The 25031-nt window shown below is 61.6% G+C and overlaps 1 protein-coding gene across 2 annotated transcripts in view; it reads left to right on the plus strand.

The window, feature by feature from the left end:
- The window catches only part of LOC100975124 (multiple epidermal growth factor-like domains protein 6), a 127870-nt gene that overhangs the window by 29199 nt on the left and 73640 nt on the right, over positions 1–25031 (plus strand). For both annotated transcript variants that reach the window (XM_063602254.1, XM_034953733.3), the window contains exon 4: positions 2652–2756. In XM_063602254.1, the coding sequence (XP_063458324.1) occupies positions 2652–2756 (105 nt within the window). The remainder of the gene's footprint in view (positions 1–2651; positions 2757–25031) is intronic.

The raw sequence follows: 25031 nt of genomic DNA on the forward strand, positions 1-25031 counted from the left end.
AATAGAGTGAGCAGGAGAAGCTGGGGCCAGCTAAGAGGCGTCTGCAGAGGGCAGGAGATGACGGTGGCCTTGGTGTCATGGCGGAGACGAGGTGGAGAGACGTGGGTGTGTTCAAGATACCCTGAGGGGTGGACCCGACTGGACTGGCTTTGGACAGGATGCAGGTGAATGATCCAGTGCGTACGCGGCTATCTCCCAGACCCCTGGTCTGAGCCGCTAGGTGAGCTGCTAGGAGGATTCGCTGTGTGCGCATCCCAGTGACTGACCCGGGGTCCGGGGAACATCTTGTGGCCGTACCCTCCCAGCCTGGGACAGACGTTAATCATTGGTCTCCGTGTCCTCCTTCTAGCCCAGGACGAAGACCAAGGATTAATGTCTGTCCTGGACACTGAAGAGAGGGCAGTGGCTGCCCCGGGCCTGGTGCCCTGCTGGGTGCGCCTGTGGTAGGGTCCATGTGCCCCTCTCCGCCGGCAGAGTCAGCTCCGCCTGCCTTGAGAGATGGTGTCCTCAGCCGGGACAGCAGGGATGCTGGGTCTGGCTGGGATTTTCAGAAGCACACTCCTTTTCCCCTTTGTTTCAGATTTAGGCAGATGCTTCCTGGGAGGGCAGGGAGGGAGGCAAGGGTGTGGGGTTTATGGGAGGGACACAGGGTGGTGGGCACGGGCTCCGGGAGAGGGGCCCTGAGAACAGGAGGGTGGGGCCCAGCCCATGGGAAACAGGGTGGGAGGAGGGAGGCAGTGAGTGGCTGCTTTTCCCCAGGCTCCGAGATCTGGGCAGGTCCTGCCTTCCGTCCTTCAGCAGAGCCTGGGGAGGGCAGCATCCTAGGGGTGGTCTCCAGGCCGGCACCTGCTCCCCACCCAGGGGTGATTGGTCTTGGCTATTTGGGGCTAGAGGTCTTCAGGACAAGGAAAACCTAAAACCTTCCTCATGGTGGGAACTAAACACAGCTGGCTTGCTGCTGCAGTTGCACAAGTCAGCAGGCATCAGGCCTCAACACTTGGGACACGGATGTTTCCTGTTACTGGGCCCCGGGTTGGTCCCCGGTCCCTGGGGAATTTCCTGTGCTTCCTCCAGGGTCATGGCAACTTCCATCCGGCTTCCCTGCAGCCCCCCGGCCCCCACCCTATCGCGTTCGGACACATCCTCAGGCTGCAGGTGTTTGGCTGGAGGGAAGAGGCTGGTGGGGCCTGAATGTGGCCAGATGTGTGTGAGGGCCCAGGCGGGGAGGGGATGCCGCCATGCCTGGGGCAGTGGTAGTGGCTGTGATTGCAGGAGGGTGGGGGGAAGAAGCATTCACAGGGACCCGTGTTTCTCTGTGCCAGCCCAGGCCGGGTCCTCCTGACCCCAAGTCCAGGTTTGGGTGCTGGCCTTGGGCATATCTGTAAACAGGATGGCCACATAGGCCCTGAAGCCCGAGCCGGTCATGGCTCACTCTGTGGTCCAGGCCAGGTAATGAAGTCTCTGAGCCTCAGTTTCCCCACCGGGCACAGCCCCTGGTCTGGGGCTGCTTAGACGACGAGTGCCTGAGTGTCCTTCTTCCTCTCAGCTGACACGACCTATGCCTGGGAATCCCAGGAGCCCCAGCCCAGCCACCGGCAGGGCCCCCCTGTCTAGAGCTTCCCTCCCTGCTACTGGCAGGGGTGCTGTGAGTGACACACAAACTCACTGAGCCCACAGGTCACACAGGCTCCGGGGTGGGGCAGGGGGTCTCAGGTCACTGTGCTGACCGTGCAGTCACCCAGCAAGCACCCCTCAGGGGTGAGGTGCAGCCCACCCACCCTGGCCCTGCCCTCCCACCCTGGCCCTGCCCTCCCAAGTAGTAACGTGCAGGGTAGGGGCTGCCCGGTGAAGGAAGTTGGTATTGGAGCCCCCGGGGGGCACCTGGTCCAGCCTGGGGGGCACCTGCTGTGGAGGGGGCAGCGAGGCAGTGTGGGTCTGTCAGTAACGGGGCTGCCTGCCAAGCCACAAGGCGCCCCTCTCTCTCCAGAGCCCCTGCCTCGCCTCTCAGGTCCAGCTGTGGCCTCCTCCACCCTCACACCCTGGCCTCGCTTTCGCAGGGGAGCCCCAGGGCAGCCGCTGTCATCACGTGGCTCCCCACCTGCCAGGACCTTATCTCCTCCCCTCCCTGGGGTCTGACTGGCCTGGGCCGGAGCCTCCCCTCCCTGGGGTCTGGCCGGCCTGGGCCAGAGCATCCCCTCCCGGGGCTGGGGCCAACCTAGTAGGTTCTACCATCAGGGTCTTGAGGGGGGTCCTCAGCCGGCCCTTGCAGCTGTGCAGCGCTCATCACTGGGCAGCCCACCCCTCACCCCTGCACCCCCACCTTCCCTCCTCCCACCCCTCCCAGACCCCACTCCCTGCCCACCTTCCCCAGGAAATGCCCTTGGTTCCTCCCCATCTAGGTGAAGTGAGTTAGGGCTTTACTGCCCTCCAGAGGGGTTCCGCCTAACCCCAACTGTATGTGGCCGTGGCTGGAGTTTGGGGACACGCCAGCCTCCATTGGTGGCCGGGCAATGTGTGACCTAGGACAGAGAGAACGGGGCTGGGGACCTGGCAGGCTGGGTGGGCTGCCTGCCCGAGAGACCCTCAGGCCTCACCTCCCCCTGCCTCACCCCTCCTTGCCCCTCTCACCGATTTTCTCCTTCCCTCCGCAGCTGAATGCAGCGCCGGCCTCTGTTTTCACGGTGGCCGTTGTGTGCCAGGCTCAGCCCAGCCGTGTCACTGTCCCCCCGGCTTCCAGGGACCCCGCTGTCAGTATGGTGAGTGGAGCCCCTGGGGGACCAAGACCCTGGCCATGGCCAGCCTGTGGGCAAGGGGCGGGGATGTGTCGGCCACTGGCCGTCCCCAGCACAGCTGTGTAGGGGACACCCCGAGTGAACGGGCATTCTTCTGAGGATGTTCTGCAATCCCTCCACCAGTTCCCTGCAGCCCCTCTGAGGGTGTCGAGGGGAAGGGTGACCCTGAGAGACCCCCCGTCAGTGGGTGGCACTGAAGCATATCATCTCAGCGCCCACCGCGTCCAGCCCTGCTGTTTATAAATGGGGACGCTGGCCCCCTAGAAAGGCAGGGGGTGGCCAGGTCCCAGGGTCTCCAGCTGTGCTGCCACCTTGCCGAATTGTTGTTGTCCTCAGTGTTAAAAGATGGGGGACACCCGGGGGTCTTAGCTGAGGTGACTGGTTGAGTAACCGCAGCACAGCTGTAAATGGGACTCCCGCACAGGCCCTGAAGACCAGGTTGAAGCAGGAGCTGGTGGCGAAGGAGATGCTTGCAGGGAGTGGGGATGGGCTGAAAGCAAGCTACTGCGGTGACGGGATTTCTGTAAAGAAAAGTGCGTGCCAATGCGGGGAAAAGTGGCAGAGCCTCGTCCTGATTCCTTTGGGCCATGGGAAGCGGGAGTCTTCCCTTCCTCTGTGGCTTCCTGCTCTGTCCCGGGTTTCTTCATCCTGGCCTCAGGCAGCCTGAGCCACGGCCGTCCCGATGGCATGAAACACTCCCAGTGGCCCTGGGGCTTTGGGACTGCTCGTGTGGTTGCCACCGGGGCTCCATGCCAGGCAGATGCCAGGGCAGAGTGAGAGATGCGCTCCGGTGCCCAGGCAGGCAGCAGGAGGCGATTCGAGGAAATCGGATGAATCAGGAGGTCCCCGTGTTTGTGAAGGACACCCCTGCCCACTCCACGTTCCGCTGGGGGCCGGGCTGAGGAGGGGTTCTGCGGAGGTGCTGGGTCTCCCCAGCGTTCTGAGCTGGATGACACTCCTGCCCACTCCACGTTCCGCTGGGGGCCGGGCTGAGGAGGGGTTCTGCGGAGGTGCTGGGTCTCCCCAGCATTCTGAGCTGGGTGACACTCCTGCCCACTCCACGTTCCGCTGGGGACCGGGCTGAGGAGGGGTTCTGCAGAGGTGCTGGGTCTCCCCAGCGTTCTGAGCTGGGTGACACTCCTGCCCACTCCACGTTCCGCTGGGGGCCGGGCTGAGGAGGGGTTCTGCGGAGGTGCTGGGTCTCCCCAGCGTTCTGAGCTGGATGACACTCCTGCCCACTCCACGTTCCGCTGGGGGCCGGGCTGAGGAGGGGTTCTGCGGAGGTGCTGGGTCTCCCCAGCGTTCTGAACTGGGTGACACTCCTGCCCACTCCACGTTCCGCTGGGGACCGGGCTGAGGAGGGGTTCTGCAGAGGTGCTGGGTCTCCCCAGCGTTCTGAGCTGGGTGACACTCCTGCCCACTCCACGTTCCGCTGGGGGCCGGGCTGAGGAGGGGTTCTGCAGAGGTGCTGGGTCTCCCCAGAGTTCTGAGCTGGGTGCCAGCAGCCTGGGGCATTGGCCATTGTTGGAAAGGCGGACGGTTGGTGCTGGAGGGTTTATTGAATGTCGTCTGTTAGCTGGGACGGCCCCTGCCGAGTCACCGCGAGTGCCTGCTGCTTCCTGGATGCTGGGTGGCTGGGAGGGCTGCTGCAGTGACCAGGGACTGAGATCTGTCTGTCTCGTGTGGACAAAAGGGCCCCCCCGCCGGGGCCCCTGCCCTGTCATTGCCCTGTGACATCCAGGCTGCAGGCCTTGGCCAGGCCTCCCTGTGGTCCCTCTGCGGGCTGGTCAGAGGTGACCCATCCCTGCTCCAAGGACAGGTGGGGTCCACACAGGATGGAGTGGGCTCCACTGTCACGTTTGGCTTCTTGGGAGCTGTCATTTGGCCACAGGTGGGAGTTGAGAAATGTCCCGAGGGCCTTTCCGTCTCATTTGTCTAATCTTTTGGCAATGTGCGCCGCTTGACTTTGGTTTCACGCGGAAATACCAGGGCTGACTGGGCAGGCTGGGGAGGTTTCCGGGACGGGGCTGTGGCTCACTGGTCGGCCAAGCAGAGCCTCCTGTGGTCTCTGTTCCTAGGGGAGGGCGAGGAGGAGGTTGCCTTGCGGGGTGGCCTTTCCTGGCCGTGTCCTCTGGGAGGGGAGGGAGGACACCTGACCTGCCCCCTCAGGGCTGGCCTTCTGCCCACCGTCAGTCCCCTCCTCCCACCTCATCTTTGTCAGGAGCCAGCTCCAAGCCCCCTGCTCCGTGAGACCCTGACGCGTGGACCCCGGGGCACCGGCAGGCACAGGGCTTGCAGGAGGCTCACTGCGGGCTGCACACCCTGTGGGGGAACTCGGCGTCTCGTGGAGGCTCAGTGTCCAGCGTGGGGCGAGGGCTCTGCATCTTTGGGGGTTTGGCATTGTTGGGGGGGCTCCATGCCCAGTGGGAGGGGCCTGTCTTCCCCAGGCCCAGGCCAGCACTGCGGAGTAGGCTCAGATGCCCATGCTTGGGTGCTTGGGGGTGGGGTGCACTCAGGTTCCCTGCGCCCCACCAGCCTCTTGGCTCTGACTTCTGTGTCACAGACTCTCACGGTGCCTGGGCCCGGGGCTCAGCATCCACAGCAGCAGCCCCATGCCCCAGTCACCGTGGGAACGCACCGCAGAGCAGGGAGGCTGGAGGCTGGGAGCTCCTTCCTGGCTCTGGGCCACTCTCTGCCTGCATCACCTCATCAACTCCACACTTCATTTGCTTCATGAAAGAGGAAAGCAAGGTTGAGGAGACCCAGCAGCTGCTGGTGCTCAGCTCACAAGCAGCCTAGTTGGGGCTGAAGCCAGGTCTGTCTGAGGAGTGCCATGTGCTCCCTTCTGGCCATGCTGCCACCTGGTGCAGGGACAAGCCTTGGTCCCGGGGGAGCTGTTGAGATTTGCTTTGGAGGAGAGGGGAGCAGGGTCCCCTGCGGGGCAGGAGCATCCTCACCTGTGGCTGGCTTGTGGCCCTTGGGTAGCGGGCCTCCTGGGAGAGTGGCCAGTTGGGGCAGACGTGGCCTTCACAGGGGGCAGTTGACAAGCTGGAGGGTGGCTGCCCGGCCTCCTCGCTGGTCACTCTCTCGGAAGAAGGGGAGGGTGTGGAGGCTGGGTGTGCAGAGCCGAGGGTGCGGGGCTCAATTATGCAGGGCTGGACATTCAGGATGGAGTGTGTAGAGCTGGGTGTGCAGGGCCAGGTGTGCAGGGGTGGATTGTGCAGGGCCAGGTGTGCAGGGGTGGATTGTGCAGGGCCAGGTGTGCAAGGGTGGAGTGTGCAGGGCCAGGTGTGCAGGGGTGGAGTGTGCAGGGCCGGGCATGCAGGATGGAGTGTGTAGAGCTGGGTGTGCAGGGCCAGGCCTGCAGGGGTGGAGTGTGCAGGGCCAGGTGTGCAGGGGTGGAATGTGCAGGGCTGGGCATGCAGGGTGGAGTGTGCAGGGCTGAGTGTGCAGGGCTGAGGGTGCAGGGCTGAGTGTACAGGACTGAGTGTGCAGGGCTGAGTGTGCAGGCCGGGTTTGCAGGGCCAGGTGTGCAGGACCAGGGGTGAGGCGGTGCTGCCTGCAGGTGTAGCCCCTGCCCATAGTGCTCCCACCTAGATCTCTCACCATCACCTTCCTGTCCCTCCTCCACTCTGGGTCTGGGGACTGCAGACCTGAGCTCAAACGCAGTTGGGAATATTTAACTAACCCCCCAATTATAATTGATTCCAGTTTTGAAAATAAAAGCCATATTTTCTGGTTCCCCCAAATTATTTCATTTGAACAAAGGAGTGGGGGAGGGAGACAGGAACTCTCTGGGCAGCTATGGAGGGCAGTGGGGGGAAGGAGCCCTCCCCGCTCCCCACAGCCCCAGCTCTCCCTCCTTGGCCCAGATGGCAAGTCTCGGGTCTGCAGTGGGCGGGGACTTTGCAGCAGTGTTTCCCTGAGGCCCTGGGAGCCCTTCCGCAGAAGCAGCGGGAGCCGTGGGAGCACAAAGCGGGCCTGTCTGCCCGGAAGGTGGAGGGCCCGGCCCTGGGCAGGCCCTGCAGTGAAGGCTTCCCCGGCCCAGTGCAGCCCTCGGTGCAGTCACAGTCAGGGCCAGCCGCTCATTTTGTCCAGGGCTGGCTTTGGTGTTCCCCAGGCCTGTGCCTGTGTGACCGGGGTAACCTACTCCACCTCTTGGACCTCAGTCCCCCTTCTGTTCAGCAGGGAGGAGATTTGGCGATGTTTTGTGCAGGTTGCGTGAGTCCACGTAGGTGAGGCCTGGAGTGGGCCTGGCAGAAGGGTCGGGAAGTGGGAGTCATGGCAGGGACAACCATTGTGATGGCTCAGATGCAGACTTTGTCCCCAGCTGATATGGTTTGGCTGTGTCCCTACCGAAATCTCATCTTGTATGTCCCATAATTCCCACGTGTCATGGGAGGAACCCAGTGGAAGGTGGTTGAGTCATGGGGGCAGGTCTTTCCCGTGCTGTTCTCGTGATAGTGAATAAGTCTCATGAGATCTGATGGTTTATAAGGGGGAGTTTCCCCGCACAAGCTCTCTCTCTTTGCCTGCTGCCATCCATGTAAGACGTAAGACGTGACTTGCTCCTCCTTGCCTTCTGCCATGATTGTGAGGCCTCCCCAGCCACGTGGAACTGTAAGCCCATTAAACCTCTTTCTTTTGTAAATTGCCCAGTCTAGGGTATGTCAGCAGTTGGAAAACGGACTAATACCCTGGCTCTTGGGGTAATTACACAAGAGCACCCAGCTGCCATGTGGAGTCTCCCAGAGTGGTCCAGGGTTTGGAAGATCCCCCAGGGCTGCCAGTTTCCTTGCCCTGTGGGTCTGCAAAGGAGCGAGGGGGACTCTAAAGACCCCCTGCCCTGTCCCTGGGAGGACTTTGGGGTCCCATCAGAGTATCAGTTTCATCAGACCAACCAGGAACAGTTTTCACAGCTGAAAACCTGGCCTCGTCCTGCCTTTGCACCCGGGTCCCACCTGTGTGTGCTGCTCTGGCAAGCGTGGATGGATGCCCTCACCCCTTCCCCAACACCCACTGGTGACCTGGGCTTGGCTCAGAATTGGTAATGAAAAGACCAGCAAGAAAAAGTTACTGAGAACAAATGACCTCCTAATAGATTTGTCTTTTGTAGTACACGAAGTCACAAAAGTCTCTACAGATCTCTTGATCTGGTCTCAGCTGACCTCATGGGACAAGGGCAGGCTCTGAGAAATGAGGCCTGGGTCACCTCTAGGTACTTTCTTGGTTCAAGAAACTTTGGCTCAAGCCAGGCATGGTGGCTCACACCTGTAATCCCAGTCCTTTGGGAGGCCAAGGCACGTGTATCACTTCAGCTCAGGAGTTCGAGACCAGCCTGAGCAACATAGTGAAACCCCATTTCTACCAAAAATACAAAAATTAGCCAGGCGTGGTGGCGGGCACCTCTAATTCCAGCTACCGAGGAGGCTGAGGCAGGAGGATTGATTGAACCTGGGAGGTGGAGGTTGCAGTGAGCCAAGATTGCGCCACTGGACTCCAGCCTAGCTGACAGAGCAAGACCCTGTCTCAATAGATAAATAAGTAAATAAATAAATAAATAGTAACTTTGGCTCTGATTCCCTTCTGGGCCTCAGTTCCCCCCCCCCCCACCCCCCCCGCCACCAGTCAAAGGGGCAGATCAGACGGGTCTCCGGCACCACCACACTAGAGTGTTGCCACCCTCACTCCTGGGTCCAGGTGAGTGGTCAGGGCTCCAGTGATGCCCATCAGAGGCTTGGCTGCCCCAAGGGCTTCCTGGAGGAGGTGGGCCTGTGGGCTGGGGAAGGTTTGGGAGGTGCAATTTGTTCCGGACAAGTTTCCAGACAGGACAGAGACAGGAGCAGAGGAGCAGAGCGGAGGAGAAAGTCATTTTGGCCCCGAGGTACGGGGTCGGGAACGAAGGAAGGGTCAGCCAAGCTTCTAGAAGGTCCTCGGCCTCTCTCGGTGAGATGGAGCCAGGCGTTGCTGGGGGCCAGCTGGCAGGTGCTCCCGGGTACCTGCTGTGTGCCTGCCAAGCCGGGGGAGACATCAGTGGTCCTGCCTGGAGCCTCAGCACCCAGGCCCACTCTGAGTCCTGCACCTTTGAAGGAAACCTCGGTTTCCCTGCCTCGAGCAGGAGGCCCTCAGTGGGGGTCTCTCAGGTGTGGGCCTCTTGGGTGTGGGCTGGAGGTGGCTCTGGCAGCTGTTGGGGCCCTGAGGCTATGCCAGGAAGCAGAGCCTTGGAGAAGATTGGGTGGCTAGGACTGGGTGGTGTCCTGAGCCCGTTTAGCCCTTGGCGTTGGCTCAGGGCAACTGTTTCTAAACTGGGACCATTGATTAATGGAGAGGAAGCGGCCCTCCCCGCTGCCTTTCAATGCTGCCCACTGTGTCTGAGGGTGGGAGTCTGACCCCTCGCCCGAGCTCCAGACGCCACCCAGGGCTGCTCTTGGCGACCAGCCACGGCCAGGCCTGGGAGCTGCCGCTGCCGCACTCAGACTCTGTGCCCCAGGGAGTGGTGGGAGGGGAGGACAGGGCTCCTGGAAGGGCGGGCTCTGGGGCAGGGATGTTCTTTTCACGGCCTCTCTCCATGTTGTGCACTCCCTGGCTGGAGCTGGAGCTGGGGCTGTCTCCGGTCCTGCTCCCTGCCATGGGACCTTGTCCAGAGGCCTGCAGCCTGCAGCAGCCCCAGCCTGGGCTGATTCCTGGGGAGGCATCTCAGCTTTGTCCTGTGGACGTGGCCTCGGGTTAACCTGACCCTGGTCCTGGGCTGTAGTTCCAGGCTCCCCGCACTGTTTCCCGTGCTTACCTTTAGGCGTAGACAAGCAGAAGGTTTCCATCTGGGCCTGGAGCTGGCTCAGCCAGGAGGCCACCCTGGGGGAGGCTTTTTGTGTCTGGTGTGAGAAATGATCCTAGCATGCCCCGGGAGGACTAGGGGTTACCTGGCGGGGGGACCCAGCACACCCGGGAGGACCCAGCAAACCTGGGGGAACCCAGCACACACAGGAAGGACGCAGCACACGCAGGAGGACCCAGCATACCAGGGAGGACCCAGCACACCTGAGGGAACACAGCCCACCAGGGAGGACCCAGCACACCCAAGAGGACTCAGCATACCTAGGAGAACCCAGCACACCCAGGAAAGACCCAGCACACCCAGGAAGGACCCAGCACACCCAGGAAGGACCCAGCACACACAGGAGAACCCAGCACACACAGGAAGGACCCAGCACACCTGAGAGAACCCAGCACACCCAGGAGAACCCAGCACACCCAGGAAGGACCCAGCACACCCAGTAGAACCCAGCACACACAGGGAGGACCCAGCACACCCAGGAAGGACCCAGCACACCCAGGAGAACCCAGCATACCTGGGAGAACCCAGCACACCCAGGAAGGACCCAGCATACCTGAGAGAACCCAGCATACCTGGGAGAACCTAGCACACTCAGGAAGGACCCAGCACACCTGGGAGGACCCAGCACACCCAGGAGAACCCAGCACACCCAGGAAGGACCCAGTACACCCAGGAAGGACCCAGCACACTCAGGAAGGACCCAGCACACTCAGGAAGGACCCAGCACACTCAGGAAGGACCCAGCACACCCGGGAGGACCCAGCATACCCAGGAAGGACCCAGCATACCTGAGAGAACCCAGCATACCTAGGAGAACCCAGCACACCCAGGAGAACCCAGCACACCCAGGAAGGACCCAGTACACCCAGGAAGGACCCAGCATACTCAAGAGAACCCAGCACACCCAGGAAGGACCCAGCACACCCAGGAAGGACCCAGCATACCCAGGAGAACCCAGCACACCCAGGAAGGACCCAGCATACTCAGGAGAACCCAGCACACACAGGAAGGACCCAGCATACCTGGGAGAACCCAGCACACCCAGGAAGGACCCAGCATACCTGAGAGAACCCAGCATACCTAGGAGAACCCAGCACACCCAGGAGAACCCAGCACACCCAGGAAGGACCCAGTACACCCAGGAAGGACCCAGCATACTCAGGAGAACCCAGCACACCCAGGAAGGACCCAGCACACCCAGTAGAACCCAGCACACACAGGGAGGACCCAGCACACCCAGGAAGGACCCAGCACACCTGGGAGGACCCAGCATACCCAGGAGAACGCAGCACACCCAGGAAGGACCCAGCATACTCAGGAGAACCCAGCACACACAGGAAGGACCCAGCATACCTGAGAGAACCCAGCATACCTGGGAGAACCTAGCACACTCAGGAAGGACCCAGCACACCCAGCAAAGACCCAGCACACCCGGGAAGGACCTAGCACACCAGGAAGGACCCAGCACACCTGGGAGGACCCAGCACACCCAGGAGGACCCAGCACACCCAGGAGAACCCAGCACACCCAGGAAGGACCCAGCACACCCAGGAAGGACCCAGCACACCCAGGAGAACCCAGCATACCCGGGAGAACCCAGCACACCCAGGAAGGACCCAGCATACCTGAGAGAACCCAGCACACCTGGGAGGACCCAGCACACCAGGAAGGACCCAGCACACCCAGGAAGGACCCAGTACACCCAGGAGAACCCAGCACACACAGGGAGGACCCAGAACACCCAGGAAGGACCCAGCACACCCAGGGAGGACCCAGCACACCAGGAAGGAGCCAGCACACCCAGGAGAACGCAGCACGCCCAGGAAAGACCCAGCACACCCGGGAGGACCCAGCACACCAGGAAGGACCCAGTACACCCAGGAGAACCCAGCACACACAGGGAGGACCCAGCACACCCAGGAAGGACCCAGCACACCCAGGAGAACGCAGCACGCCCAGGAAAGACCCAGCACACCCGGGAGGACCCAGCACACCAGGAAGGACCCAGCACACCCAGGAAGGACCCAGTACACCCAGGAGAACCCAGCACACACAGGGAGGACCCAGCACACCCAGGAAGGACCCAGCACACCCGGGAGAACCCAGCACACCCACGAAGGACCCAGCACACCTGGGAGGACCCAGCACACCCGGGAGGACCCAGCACACCCAGGAAGGACCCAGCACACCCGGGAGAACCCAGCACACCCAGGAAGGACCCAGCACACCTGGGAGGACCCAGCACACCCGGGAGGACCCAGCACACCCAGGAAGGACCCAGCACACCCAGGAGAACCCAGTACACCCAGGAGGACCCAGCACACCTGAGAGAACCCAGCATAGCTGGGAGAACCTAACACACCCAGGAGAACCCAGCACACCAGGAAGGACCCAGCACACCCAGGAAGGACCCAGCACACCTGGGAGGACCCAGCACACCCGGGAGGACCCAGCACACCCAGGAAGGACCCAGCACACCCGGGAGAACCCAGCACACCCGGGAGGACCCAGCACACCCAGGAAGGACCCAGTACACCCAGGAGAACCCAGCACACCCAGGTAGGGACCAAGGGAAGGATCAGCCAGGCTTCTAGAGGGTCCTTGGCCTCTCTCGGCCAGATGGAGCCTGCCCAGGGCTGACTGGCAGGTGCTCCCAGTACCTGCTATGTGCCTGCCAATCGGAGAAGGAAGGACCCAGCACACCCACGGGGACCCAGCACACCAGGGAAGACCCAGCGCACCCGCAAGGACCCAGCACACCTGGAAAGGACTCAGCACACCCAGGAGAACCCAGCACACCAGGAAGGAGCCAGCATATGCAGGAAGGACCTAGCACACCCAGGAAGGACCCAGCATACCCAGCAGGACCAGCATACCAGGAAATGACTCAGCATATGCAGGAAGGACCCAGCACACTTGGGGGGAAGACCCAGCACCGTTGGGGAGGACTCAGTGTGTCTGGGGGGACACCCTCACCCAGGAACCTTGCTCTCTGGCCTTTGGAGCCGGGAGGACCCAACACCCTTGGGGAGGACCCAGCATGTCTGGGGGGGATGTCCTTACTCAGGAACCTTGCTCTCTGGCCTTTGGGGCAGGCTGGCCTTGGTCTCGGTGTTTTCCTGCTCTCTGTGCTCGGGGGTGGGAGTCCTCTGAGAGCAAGAACAGGCTTCTGGTCTCCATGGTGGGGTCGTGTCCTACGAGCACCGGACACCTGACACCTGGGCCGGGAGATGCCTCATTGACTCCTGCCCTTCCTGGCTGTTCTGGGTTCCAGGCTTGGAGGAGCACTCTCTGGTTTCTGGACCATCAGAAAACCCAGCCACTGGCCATGGCTGTCCCCTCCTTGTGGGATGGTCCAGGGCCACCCCTGGTCCCCCAGACCCTCTCTCTGTGTCCTGCTCCCCAGGCTGATGGCTGTCTGTGCTCACAGTTAATGGGGTCCCTGGAGGCCCCCGAGGAACATGGAGGTGTCAGCCATGAAGACAAGCTGGTGCTGAGCCGGCTCAGAGGGGGAGATAGGGCTGTGGTGTGTGTGTCCCCGTGTGCCACAGCCTCCCTGGGGCCCTGTCCCTGGGGATTGGTGGAGGGGAGAGACTGGGTGGCCCCAGGGGATGGCTGGAGGGAGGGCTGAGCCTCTGCCGTGTGAACGGGGAGGATGACTAGCCTCCTGGGCAGGCTCTGTGCCTGGTACCAGGCTGGGCGGTGGAGGGGGCAGGATGATTTCCTGCTAGGCCAGTTGTGGGCTTCACGCCCTGCAGGCAGTGAGGGCCCGGCACAGGGGCAGGGCAGGGGCAGCCTCCTATCCTCACATTCCCAGGCCCACGTGGTCTTTCTTGGAGGCAAGGTTGGTGGTGCAGTGGTTGTCCGCTGAGCAGGGCTGGAGCAGCGGGTATGCCCCGGCGGGTGGACAGAGCACCTGGCACCTGGGCCGGAAGATGCCTCCTTGACTCTCACCCTGTCTGGTTGCCCTCAGGTCCCAGGCTTTGAGGAGCTCTGCCTGGTTTCTGGGTAATCAGAAAACCCCATGCCCAGCGGCCTGCCTGGCTATCCTTTCCCTGTGGCCTTCGGCTTTTCCACACACATCCTCTTTAACTGCACTGAGCCCCTGGAAATCCCCCGAGTCCCGCTTCCCCGTGGGAGCCAGTGCCTGCCGGGAGGCCCCTTCTGCCTGCAGTGGGTTGAGCGGGCAGGGCAGGTGCTTGACTTTGGCTTCACTGGCCTCAGTCCCAGGCGGCCCCTTCCGCCTGCAGTGGGTTGAGTGGGTGGGGCAGGTGCCTGACTTTGGCTTCTCTGGCCTCAGTCCCTGCATGACAGTCGGCTGGGACAGGTGTGGCCCCTCCACGACCATCTTGCTATGCTCAGGCTGGGCCACCTCCTCGACAGGACAGCTGGGGAGACTGAGACCGCTTGCAGAATCCAGCCTGTCTTTCAAAGGGCTGACTCTGGGAAGGGGATTCCTGTCTGTGCAGTGAACTGTTTAATTACCAGGTTTGTTCTCCCCCTTCCCTGCCACCCACAAAAGGGCCTCTGTCTTCCTCCTGGGATAGTGCTATCCTCCCGGGCCTTGGCTCTGTGCACAGTGGGGTTGTGTGGCCTCTCCCATGCTGGCTTCACAGACAGGGTGGTGTTTTAATGACATAATTACAGCAGGAGACATTAAGAGGCGGACCCACCCAGGCATTGCGGGGTGGGGGGCTTCTGTGGGCTCCCCCAACTGCCCCCGTGCTGCCTGGTGAGTGGGCACCTCAAGTCTTCCTGCCCATAGCACGGACGGCTGTCCAGGCAGCCACTGAGCCCGGTGGCAGGCCACTTCAACACTGTTCAGAGGACGACCAGGCCTCTTGGCTCCCTGTGCCTGCCCCAGGCCGGAGACCCCGTGGCCCCCCAGTCTCCTGGATGGTCTCCTTGGACAGCTCTTCCCACTAGCTGGGTGCGTCAGAGACCTTCAGCGTCCAGGATCCTTTGAGTCCCCTGATCCTTGCCTCGGCCATCCTGTCCCATCCAGATTCCCTGGACTTCAGGGCAGCACTGGGGCTGACCACGGCATCCGGGTGTGGGGCTGGGCCTGTTCCACTTCACACATGGGGATACTGAGCCCCTGGCGGTTCTTGAGTTGCTTGGAGTCAGTGATGGACTTGGTATTGGCCTTTGGCCCTTGACCGCCTGCCCAGGGCAAGGCTGAGGGCCTTTGGGAGCCCCGGCTGAGGGGCGGCGGGGTGGTGTCTGGGCATTGGTGTGGCCTGGGTGCCCTGTGATGGGTCCCAGAGGCTGTCCCTGCTTCTTTGGGTCCTGCATCTTTGAAGGAGCCTCGGTCTCCCCCCCGAACAGGCGGCTGGCGGCGGGGGTCTCTAGGGTGTGGGCTGGAGGTGGCTATGGCGGATGGAGTCGGCTGCAGGAGCTCCCTCTGGGAGTGTCTGGGGCTATGGGTTGTGCCCTGGCCTCTGGCAGACCCGTACCGGGCAGCTGCCAGCTGAGTGAAGCCAGGCTCTGCCCACTCGCCTGGAAGCTGCAATGCCCAGCCTGACAGCTCTCATGGGCCACACTGAGGGTTTGGCATGTTCTTTTCTGGGTAGAGAGGCTAGGCCAAGCTGCATGGAGCTGGGGTGCAGACCTGCACCCTGTGAACACGCTCTGCAGGCCCTTGTGGGTTTAGGCTGTGTTTGGCTGGTGGAGGGAGCAGAGGGGCAAACCTCACCCACAGGGCTTCTGTAAGGTGCAGAGGACACAGGTGTCCCCTGCGGTGCTCACGGCCCATCCTGCTGATGTAGAGAAACCCACCGTCAGGAGGGGCTAAAGGGCTGGCCGGCAAGGTCATAGGGCACTGGCTGGCATCCAGGGCAGGGCATGGGGGCAACAGAGGTAGCTCGAAGGGGCCAGGCAGGGGATGGTTTGTGGGTGTCCTTGCATTTGGGGGGCTCTTAGCCTGAGTGCTGGGGAGAGCTGCTTGGGGTGCAGGTGATGGGCCCCCATCCTGAAGAAAGTGGGTGCATGCTGGGACTCCTGAGGAGCCTGCTGGGCTGAGCTGCTGCTTGAGCCTCCCTGTCCTGCTCTAGCCAAAGGGGTGGCCTCCGTGGGCCCCATGAGGGGCCTAGGACCACTACTGAAGCCCCCATGTGGGACCTAGGACCACTACCGAAGCCCCCATCCCCCTGCCGTGTTCCTGGAGGCCAGAGCCCTCAGGGGCCTTGGTTTTTACCCAAGCACACACTGGGTGCACTGAGGGCTAAGGCCCAGTGTGTCTGACACATTCATGGCAGGTCCTGCACACTTCACCCCCTCATCACTCCAGGAATCTCTGGGAGCCTCTGCACCCCAGGCCCTGGCTGCAGTAGACATGTTGACGAGTCAAATTGCAGCCTGTGGCTGAGCTGTGGAGACTCCGGGTGCAAATTCCTGGGGAATTCCTGCAGGCGATCCTGCACGCCAGGCCTCTCTGGCGTTTATGGGATGGGTTCTGCCTCCTCAGCAGCTGGGCCCCGTGGCTGGGCCTGTCCCACAGCATGGCAGTGCCTGTGAGACCCTTGGGAAGAAGGGTCCAGCGTGGCGGGCAGCAGCCTGGGGGAGCCTGAGGCTGGTTTCTGGGCTCCTGGCAGGTCTCAGCCACCTAAGTGAGGAAAGAGGGGAGGGGTTTCCTATGCCAAGGTCCTGCCATGAACCTGTCATAGAAACACAGGCCTGTCCTGCCTGCACCAGGTCCCGGAGGACAGGTCGGTGGAGGGCCGTCTCCTTCGAGGTCCCTGCAGCCTCCCAGGCCCCCCTGCCCCTGGCTGGACAACCCCGGCCTGCAGGGTGACGCTCTGGGTCCCAGGTGCTCATAGGGACCGAGGGCCCACGGTGTGATGGCCAAGGAGCTAGGCCAGGCTGGCCGTGTCCCCGGCAAACAGGACCTGTGGTCAGAGCCTGCAGGGCTGCGCGGTGCTGGCTGGCAGGTGGCTTGTCCTGGGAGAGCCTGGGGGGGGGGCATGTCCATGCTGGGGGTGCAGGAGGGATCCCCACCACACGCAGCCAACGTGCAATCAATAAACACGCAGGGTCTGCAGGTCCCACCTGACCTCTGGCAGTGCCAGTCCACTGACAGCCCTGCTTTGGGGAGCTATGCCCAAGACTGGGGCCTTTGTAGGGAGGGGAGGGTCCCAGGAGAGGCGAGGAGGCAGGGCCTGGGCCTTCTGGAGCTGTGGCCTCAGGGGCAGGTCTGGGCTGGGTGAGCCCTGGCGGGTAGGAAGGGAGGAAGCGTGTCCAGGCCCTGCCCATGTCCAGTGCATCCCTGGGAGGGACCAGGGCTCCGTCTCACCGTGTGGCCCGGCTCCTGCTCACATCTTTGCCTCTAGCACTCTGGCAGGGTAGGTGCGGCGTTGCCCATCTGCCAGCACCGTGCGACCAGGGCTGGGGCCCTTCTGGCCACCACAGGGCAGCAGCAGGCCCCAAGTGCACCTGCCGCTGGGGTGTGGGGCCCTGGTGGGTCTGGGTGCTACACCTGGCCAGGACGGCCTCACTATGCCTCAGTTTCCGCCCTGGGAAAACAGGTGTGGTAGTGAGGGCCGCTGTAGGGGCCGTGGTGAGAGTCAGATAGGAGGCTCCACAGGATGCACTCAGCCTAGCACCCAGTTATTTTTGAGGCTGGAGGAGAGAGGCACTGCTGCCTCCTGAGTCTGGGTGAGCTCTGGGGGCCATCGCTTTGCAGCACCGAGGACCCAGCCAGCCCAGGTGTCTCCTGGGATCCCTGCAAAGCCCCTCTAGGGCGTGCCCTCATGTGCCTGGGCAGCTGACCTGGACTCTGTGGCCTCTCCAGCCCCAGCCATTTCCAGCTGTTTGATGGGGCGCCGGGGGGCTCATAGCGTGAAGTGCGTTGGGGGAAGGGCCCCGGGGTCCCTCTGATGGGCCGAGCAGCTGGTCCTCGAGGTCTATCTGTGACGCTGTCCAGAGACAGGTAGGGCTTGCTGGCCCTGCGGGGTTCCTTCCAGCAAGGGAACACCCAGGTCTTCCAGAGCGGCCTGTGAACAGCTCGGTTCTTGGCCTGGCTGCCAAAGTGGGCCCCAGGTTGGCCGGCGTCCTGTGCCTACCCTGCCTTAGCGCTGGCTGCCCAGTGCCAACCCTGTTCAGGGAGGCAGATGCCAGGACCTCTGCTGATTTTGCCCATTTTTAAGATTCCTGGGGCGGTACCCATGCCCCCCTTCCCATGGAGTAATGAATGAGGCTCTGCAGGCAAGGGGCTGCGTGCTTCTGGAATCTGTTCTCTGATGTGGCTGCCCCAGGCATTCCAGAGCAGGGCCCGGCCCTCTGGCCCGGTCAAGCCGGGGGCCTGGGCAGCATCACTGAGGCCAGGCTAGCCAAGAACAGGACAGTGACTGCAGGAGAAGGAGGTGACTGAGGTGCTGACAGCCTCCTAAAGTCTCCAGCCAGTGCTGGCCTCAGGGGTCTGCTACCCAGGTCAGCCTCAGGGGTCAATGTCTTCTCTGCTGAGAGCGCTGGGGGAGGTCACCCACCGTGGTGGGATCAGGGCTCTATGAACCTGCAGGGCAGTGGTCCACGGCGGGTCCTATAGCAGCTGACCCTGAGGTCTCAGGGAGGAGGAAGCTGGATCCCCACTGCACCCTGTGAGAGTCCCTGTGCCGCTGGGTGTCAGGGTCCACAGTGCCTGCCCTGGACGAATGCCGAGTGTGGCTGGAGCAGAGTTGGAAGGCACCCGGATGTCCACGCGCACTTCTGTTCTTGGTGACGTGGCCACCTCCACTTGGGAGTCCCCTGCCCTCCTGGGAAACTGCAGTGGGCTTTGGCACACACAGGCCCCTGAACCCCTGGGACAGGGAATCCTGGACAGCCCCATGCCACTCTGTTTAACTGGGCAATTCAGGAGGTTCTTGGACACCGGGCACCCTGGTGCTGTGCCCCAGGTCCTATCATGGGGACCGTCCAGGGCCAGGCCAGGCAGCCTCGCACGAAGCGTCCTCCTCTCAAGCCAGGCACCGATAGGCTCCTGGTCCTGCTCCCTGGACCCCTCCTGGAAGGGGCCTCCTGCAATCAAGGGGTCCCCACCTCCCTTCTCGCCGCGTGCTCAGGGTGGGGCGCTGGCACCCCCTGGTGGCCATGAGACGCCAGAGCAGGCACCAGGACCCGGGGGGTTTAAGGTCCAGCTAGGAAGGGAACTTGGTGAACTCTGGGGCAGAGTGGGGTCTGGGGATGGGCTCTGCACGTGTGTTTCTCACCCACTGCTGATGCCATCTCGGTGCCATGTCTGATAAACAAGGAGGCGCCTGGGGACGCCCAACTGCCCAGGCCTCGGGGACACAGTGGGAGAGAGGACGAGACCCAGGCAGGGGGTTCCAGGGTAAGAAGGGGTTACCTAGGGGGCTTCATTCATGCGTCCATCGCCGGACCCCACTGCGTGCCAGGCCCCGTGCTTGGAACCCACCAGCCAGTCCAGCAAAACCCCTGCCCTCCTGGGTCCGCGTCCTGGTGCTGGGACAGAATTGGAAGGAAAGGTGTAATTCAGTGGTGGTGCCTGCCGTAGAGAATGTCAGGATATGGGGCTGGAGAATGCCTCGGCTGGAGCGGGGCCGTGGAAAATGTCAGGATACAGGCTGGAAAATGCCTCGGCCAGAGCGGGACCGTGGTAGTGGGGATGGCGGGGCCTCACAGGAGGGGAGGTCTGTCTGTGTGAGGACCTGGGGGGGCCCAGATGGGGATGAAGGGGGCCCGTCCCCGGCTTTGGGGGAGCCTAGTGCAGAGTGGGTTTGTCCAGTGGGACACTCACCCCTGTTGCATGGCTGAGGGTTTTAAGGGAGTGGGGGCCATACCCCTGCTTTGGGGAGCTCCCTCTGGACATTGGAGGTCGAGGAAGGCAGTCCAGTGAGGAGGTTGTGTGGCCACCAGGGGAGATGGTGGTTCCTGCCAGGGCTGGGCTGGTGGCCAGGGCAACCTTAGACCAGCACAGTGGGGAGAGGAGGCCAGTGCTGGGCACAGGAGAGGGAGGGGAAGCTTGGGCTCCAGTAAGTGTGAGGGAAGGAGCACGAGTATTAGGGTCACCCTGGCCAGACTGTTCCCTCTCCCTTCCCATGGGTCTTACAATGCAGTCTTTTGTGACCTCTGCACAGCTCCCCCAGGGCTAAAGACAACCCCCCGCTTTACTGACCCCTCCAGTAGCTGTTTGTCCAGGCAGTTACAAGATGAGGTTAACATCTGTTTACCTCGCATAACAAAGCCGGCAAAAAACATCTCTAGGATGCAGTCAAGACACCTGCACCCCTGACTCAGCTCCCCCACCCCGACTCAGCTCTCTGCACCCTCGACTCAGCTCCCCTACCCCGACTCAGCCCTCCTGCACCCCCGACTCAGCTCCCCCATCCCAACTCAGCCCTTCTGCACCCCTGACTCAGCTCCCCCATCCCGACTCAGCCCTCCTGCATCCCCGACTCAGCTCCCCCATCCCGACTCAGCCCTCCTGCACCCCCGACTCAGCCCTCCTGCACCCCTGACTCAGCTTCCCCACCCCGACTCAGCCCTTCTGCACCCCCGACTCAGCTCCCCAACCCTGACTCAGCCCTCCTGCACACCCAGCTCAGCTCCCCGACCCTGACCCAGTTCCTCGCCCTATAAAGTCCTGCCATAGTCTGTAAGCGGGGCTGCCTCCTCTGCTTTTGTCAGGAGGTAGCCCGGCAGGACTGACAGTAAATCAGCTTGCCTGAACTTGGGTCTACTGGCCTCATTCCTTTCTCGGCTGTCCTTCCAATTATCCCTTACAACGAGCAGTTGCTGTTTGTGCCTATGCCCAGGAGGGGCTGGCCTGGCAGGACAAGTGCCCTCAGGTCGCAGGGTTTTGCTATTGCCTTGGGAAGGGGCAGGCTCTGGCCTCTCAGGGCACCTGGCAGGTCTGACTTCCCTCCCCAGACAGGCAGACACCACAGGGCCTGCACCTCCCACACTCGGGTGTCTGTGCCAGCCTCTCCGTCTCAGTGTTCCCAGCTGTAGAATGGGAGCAGGACTTGCTGACCCCAGGGCCTCCTTAATTCAAACAACCTGAACATCAGCCTCGTCTCTCTTTCTTAGGGGTGTCAGGGGAGCCAGAGGGGGACTCTTTGCAGAAAACCATAGAACCGACGCCAAACCCAGCTCATGAGTGAAACATTCCTCACTCCATGTCCGTCAGCAAAGTGCGTTCTTCCAAAATGTCTGCTGGCCTTTCCCGGGTGCCAGGCACAATCGGGGGCTGGCCACACCATGGTGGCCGAGCAGGCATGGCCTGTTTTCAGGGACCTACAGTCCAGTGGGGAGGCAGACATCCCCTGCCCCAGCTGTGACTCCAGCTACGACGAGGGGACGGACCTGTAGCTGGGGCGTGGCCTGGTCCGTGGACAGGGCAGGTACTCTGGGCGGTGGGAGGCTCTGTCCACCAAGCCCAGACACCTGGGCTGCCATAGGTGCCAGGCATGGGGCTTGACTCTGGGGCCTGCAGTGCCCAGCCTCGTGGCCATATGTGAGTGACAGGCAGCTGGGCTTGGACCCCAGGAAACCATGGTCTTGATGAAGGTTTGGGCAGGTGGGACAGGCCACCTACAAGCTGCAGGTGCGATGTGTGTGACTCACTGTGAGGGGCCGGCGCTGGGCTCGCACACAGGGGGCAGGGGCAGGGCTGCTCAACAGAGCAGGCAGCCTCCAGGGAGGGACCCTTGTACTGGACCAAGAAGGGGTGTGGGCAGGACCAGCAAGGGGATGACAGCAGTCCAGGATGGGGGCTGCCTCGGTGGGCAGAGAGGTGCCTGAAAGCCTTCCTCCAGCCATGGCCTGGGGGCGCCTGAGGACAGCCCACCGTCCTTCCTGTGGGTGGGTGTACAGAGGGGCTGGCCCAGCAAGGTCCTCACCTCCACTGTTACCAAGGCCCTGTCCGGAGCTGGCCCAGAGGGAGGTGTTGCTGCCGGCCTTGAGTGCTGGACAGGGTGGTCTGGTCGAGGGGCTGTTCAGCAGGTGCTTGACCAACAGAGGCTTGAGCCTGTCCAACCCTTGGTTTCAGACCGGAGAGATGTGAGGGTTTGGCTGGTCCAGCCTGGTAGTGGCTCTCCGACCTGGGGGGTTCCCAGCAAGGCTCCAGCCCTCCCCTGGCGGGGGTCTGAGCTCTGCTTAAGGAAATCATAGAAAAGTGCTGAGCCCCAGATTCTTATTCTTCTTGATCTGCACTCAGAGGCTGAGCCAGAGGCGCAGGGAGTGTCACAGCCTGTGTCCAGACTGAGGGGGATGCCAGGGGCCAGGCCCTCTGAGCCTCTGGGTTCCTTCCTGTGGGTATTGACTATGCGAGGGTTTGGGGATCTGGGTGGACCCCACATGAGTCAGAAATCAGTGCCCTTGGGGGAAAGACAAAGACAGAGAGGGAGACACAAAGAGAGATGGAGAGACAGACAAAGAGACAGAGAAACAGATATTGAGAGACAGCAAGAGACAGAGACACAGCGAGGGACCGGGATGAAGAGAGACAGAGAAAAAGACAGAGACAAAGAGACATAGAGAGATAGAAAAAGATAGAGATGGAGGAAAAGAGACAAACACGCAGAGAAATAGAGACACAGAGAAAGGACAGAGAGAGACACAAAAAGAGACAGAGACACAGAAATAGAGCGACTGAGAGAGACACAGAGGAGAGGGCAGAGAGACTGCCTGGCTCGCCCACACCAGCCCCCTACCCCTACCCCTTACCCTTGGTTTGGGGCAGCCGCTAAGCATGGCGCTGGCCTCCCACCAGCACCGCCAAAGAATGAAACCTCCCAGGAACTCGGCCACGGAGGGGAGTGAAGACCTGGATCTTTGGGGGAACCAAGGAATGTTCTTGGCTTCCTTCCTTTGACATTTTGTCTCGTTTTCTGGGAAACAAATGGGAACGAAAAGCCCCCTCCCACGTTTTGGAGGCTGGTTTGTAGAAACAGGACAAACCTGGTAACTTCAGAGTAAGCAGAGAAACTGTCAGAAGTCAGGAGAGCGAAGTCAGACGGCCTGGCAGGACAGGCTTCCATGCTGTGTGCCCCGCCACCCCACCCCGTGTTTTCTGTTGCTGCTTCTGCGTTTCTGGAAGAGGCAGCTTTCCTAGGGCACACCCAGGATGCGGGCGGGAACGGTCTTTGTCATCAGCCGCACCTGACTTTGAATCCAGACCTGGCTCCTGGGCCTCCCACAAGCTCCCCCGGGTCTGTGACTCTGTCCCTGCAGGGTGCATGGTCCCCGACCATCCAGGCCTGGTGTCTGCAGGAAGGGTCTCTCCACCAGCAGTGATGGTGAGGGCGTTGCGTCCTGGGCTGATGGCAGAAGGTGATGGGGCCCTTCTGGTCCAGCGGGGTGACCCCACTTCTGGAAACAGTGTTAGTGACTTCTTCACCCTGGGGTCCTGTGTGGGAACCTTCAGGGCCTCCCGTTGCCAACTTGCCGGCCCTTCCAGATGCCTGAGTCCCTCTCCAGCTTGGGTCCCCAGGGGGCTCCTGGCTGGACAGGAAGCTCTGAGTGCCCCCATAGCCCTTGCTCCTCAGCTGAGTGTGGAGGGGCCCTCCCTTGCCCATTGCCTGGAGCTCAGCTCAAAGCCTGCATCTCCCCCTTCCATCAGCCTCAGGTCAGCGTGCAGCCTCCACCCGACCTGCCGTGCCGCCTCCCCTTGGAAAGGCCGTCTCTCCTGCCAGCGGGTCCTTTACCCTTGTAGCATCTCCTGCCAGAGACCAGGGCAGACTTGGGGGAGAACCTTCAGCTTCATGTGACCCAGAGACTCCTGTATGCCTGGCTCTGGGAGTACAGAAGGGCCTAGAGCTGACCCCTGCCCTCCGAAGCCCCTGGGGCACTAGAAGGATGTGTGCCAGAGGATAGTAGAGGCCTGGGGGTAGAGCCCAGCACCCCCTTCGCGTAGAGACCTGGGGGACCAGCCCAGCAATCCCTTCGCGGCCGACGCCTGAGGCTGTTCCTGGCTGCTCCGGTGGCTGCCAGAGGGGACTGCCGGGTGACCCTGGAAATCCAGAGTGGGTGGGGCCTGTCTGACCGTTTCTAGGCGACCCACTCTTGGTTTCCAGGGTTGCCCTGGAAACCACGGATGGGGAGGGGTTGATGGCACCCAGCCTCCCCCAAGCCTGGGAAGGGACCCCGGATCCCCAGAGCCTTTCCCTGCCTATGGAGCGTTCCTCTTGGAGAACAGGGGGGCCTCTCAGCCCCTCAATGCAAGTTGCTGAGTGAGGACAGCAGTCCAAGGCCACACACTGCTGGGAAAGGCCACACCGTAGAGACAGCAGAGGTGCCAGGGGTGAGGAAGGGGGGAGGAAGGGGTGAATAGGCGGAGCACAGAGGATTTTTAGGGCAGGAACTCCTCTGCGTGATCTTACAATGGTGGATCCAGGCCATGAGACACTTGTCCAAGTCCATGGAATGCACAGCCCCTAGCGGGCCCTGAAAGGAACCCTGGACTCAGTTAACAACAATGTGTCAGCGTGGGCTCGTCCGCCGTACCAAGCGGTCATTCCAATGGAGGATTGAATGATACAGGAAATTATGTGTGTTGGGAGAAGGAAACTCTGTACTTTCTGTCCAGTTTTTCCATAAGCCTAAAAGTGCTTTAAAAAATAAAATCTATTAGTTAAAAGAAAAAAAAAAAGCCCAGCCTTCTTTGCCCTCTGGGACTAACCTTGCCAGGCCCTCTCCTGCCCCGAGAGCACCTCCCGACTCCCAGGAGACGGGCTCATCGTGTTTCCTTTTTTTTTTTTTTTCTCTTTTATTTTGAGACGGACTCTCATACTGTTGCCCAGGCTGAGTGCCATGGTGTGATCTCGGCTCACTGCAACCTCCGCCTCCCGGGTTCATGCCATTCTCCTGCCTCAGCCCCCCGAGTAGCTGGGATTATAGGCACTTGCCACCATGCCCAGCTAATTTTTTTTATTTTTAGTAGAGATGGGGTTTCACCATGTTGGCCAGGCTGGTCTTGAACTCCTGACCTCGTGATTTGCCCACCTCGGTCTCCCGAAGTGTTGGGATTACAGGCTTGAGCCACCGCACCCGGCCGGGCGAGTGCTTATTTTGGTGCTTTCTTGCTTGGTGCATGTCCAGACGCCTCCTTTCCTGTGTCTTCCGCAGAGGATGGCTCTGCGCTTTCAGTGTCTGGGCTTCATACTCCCACCGTCCCACTCCCAAGCCACTGGGTGTGTAAGTGTGATTGTCACAAGTGTTTGCAAGTAGACTTCTTCTTTTTTTTTTTTTTTTTTTAAGAGACAAGGTCTAGCTCTTTGTCCAGGTTGGAGTGCGGTGGCACAGTCATAGCTCACTGCAGCCTCAAACTCCTGGGCTCACGTGATCCTCCTGTCTCAGCCTCCCAAAGCACTGGGATTATAGGTGTGTGCTACCTTGCTGGGCTGCAAGTTGATGTTTGAATGGTCAAATGTCGAGGTTCCTAGCGGTGT

The sequence above is a fragment of the Pan paniscus genome, chromosome 1 (genome assembly GCF_029289425.2).
Source record: "Pan paniscus chromosome 1, NHGRI_mPanPan1-v2.0_pri, whole genome shotgun sequence".
NCBI classification, from domain to species: domain Eukaryota; kingdom Metazoa; phylum Chordata; class Mammalia; order Primates; family Hominidae; genus Pan; species Pan paniscus.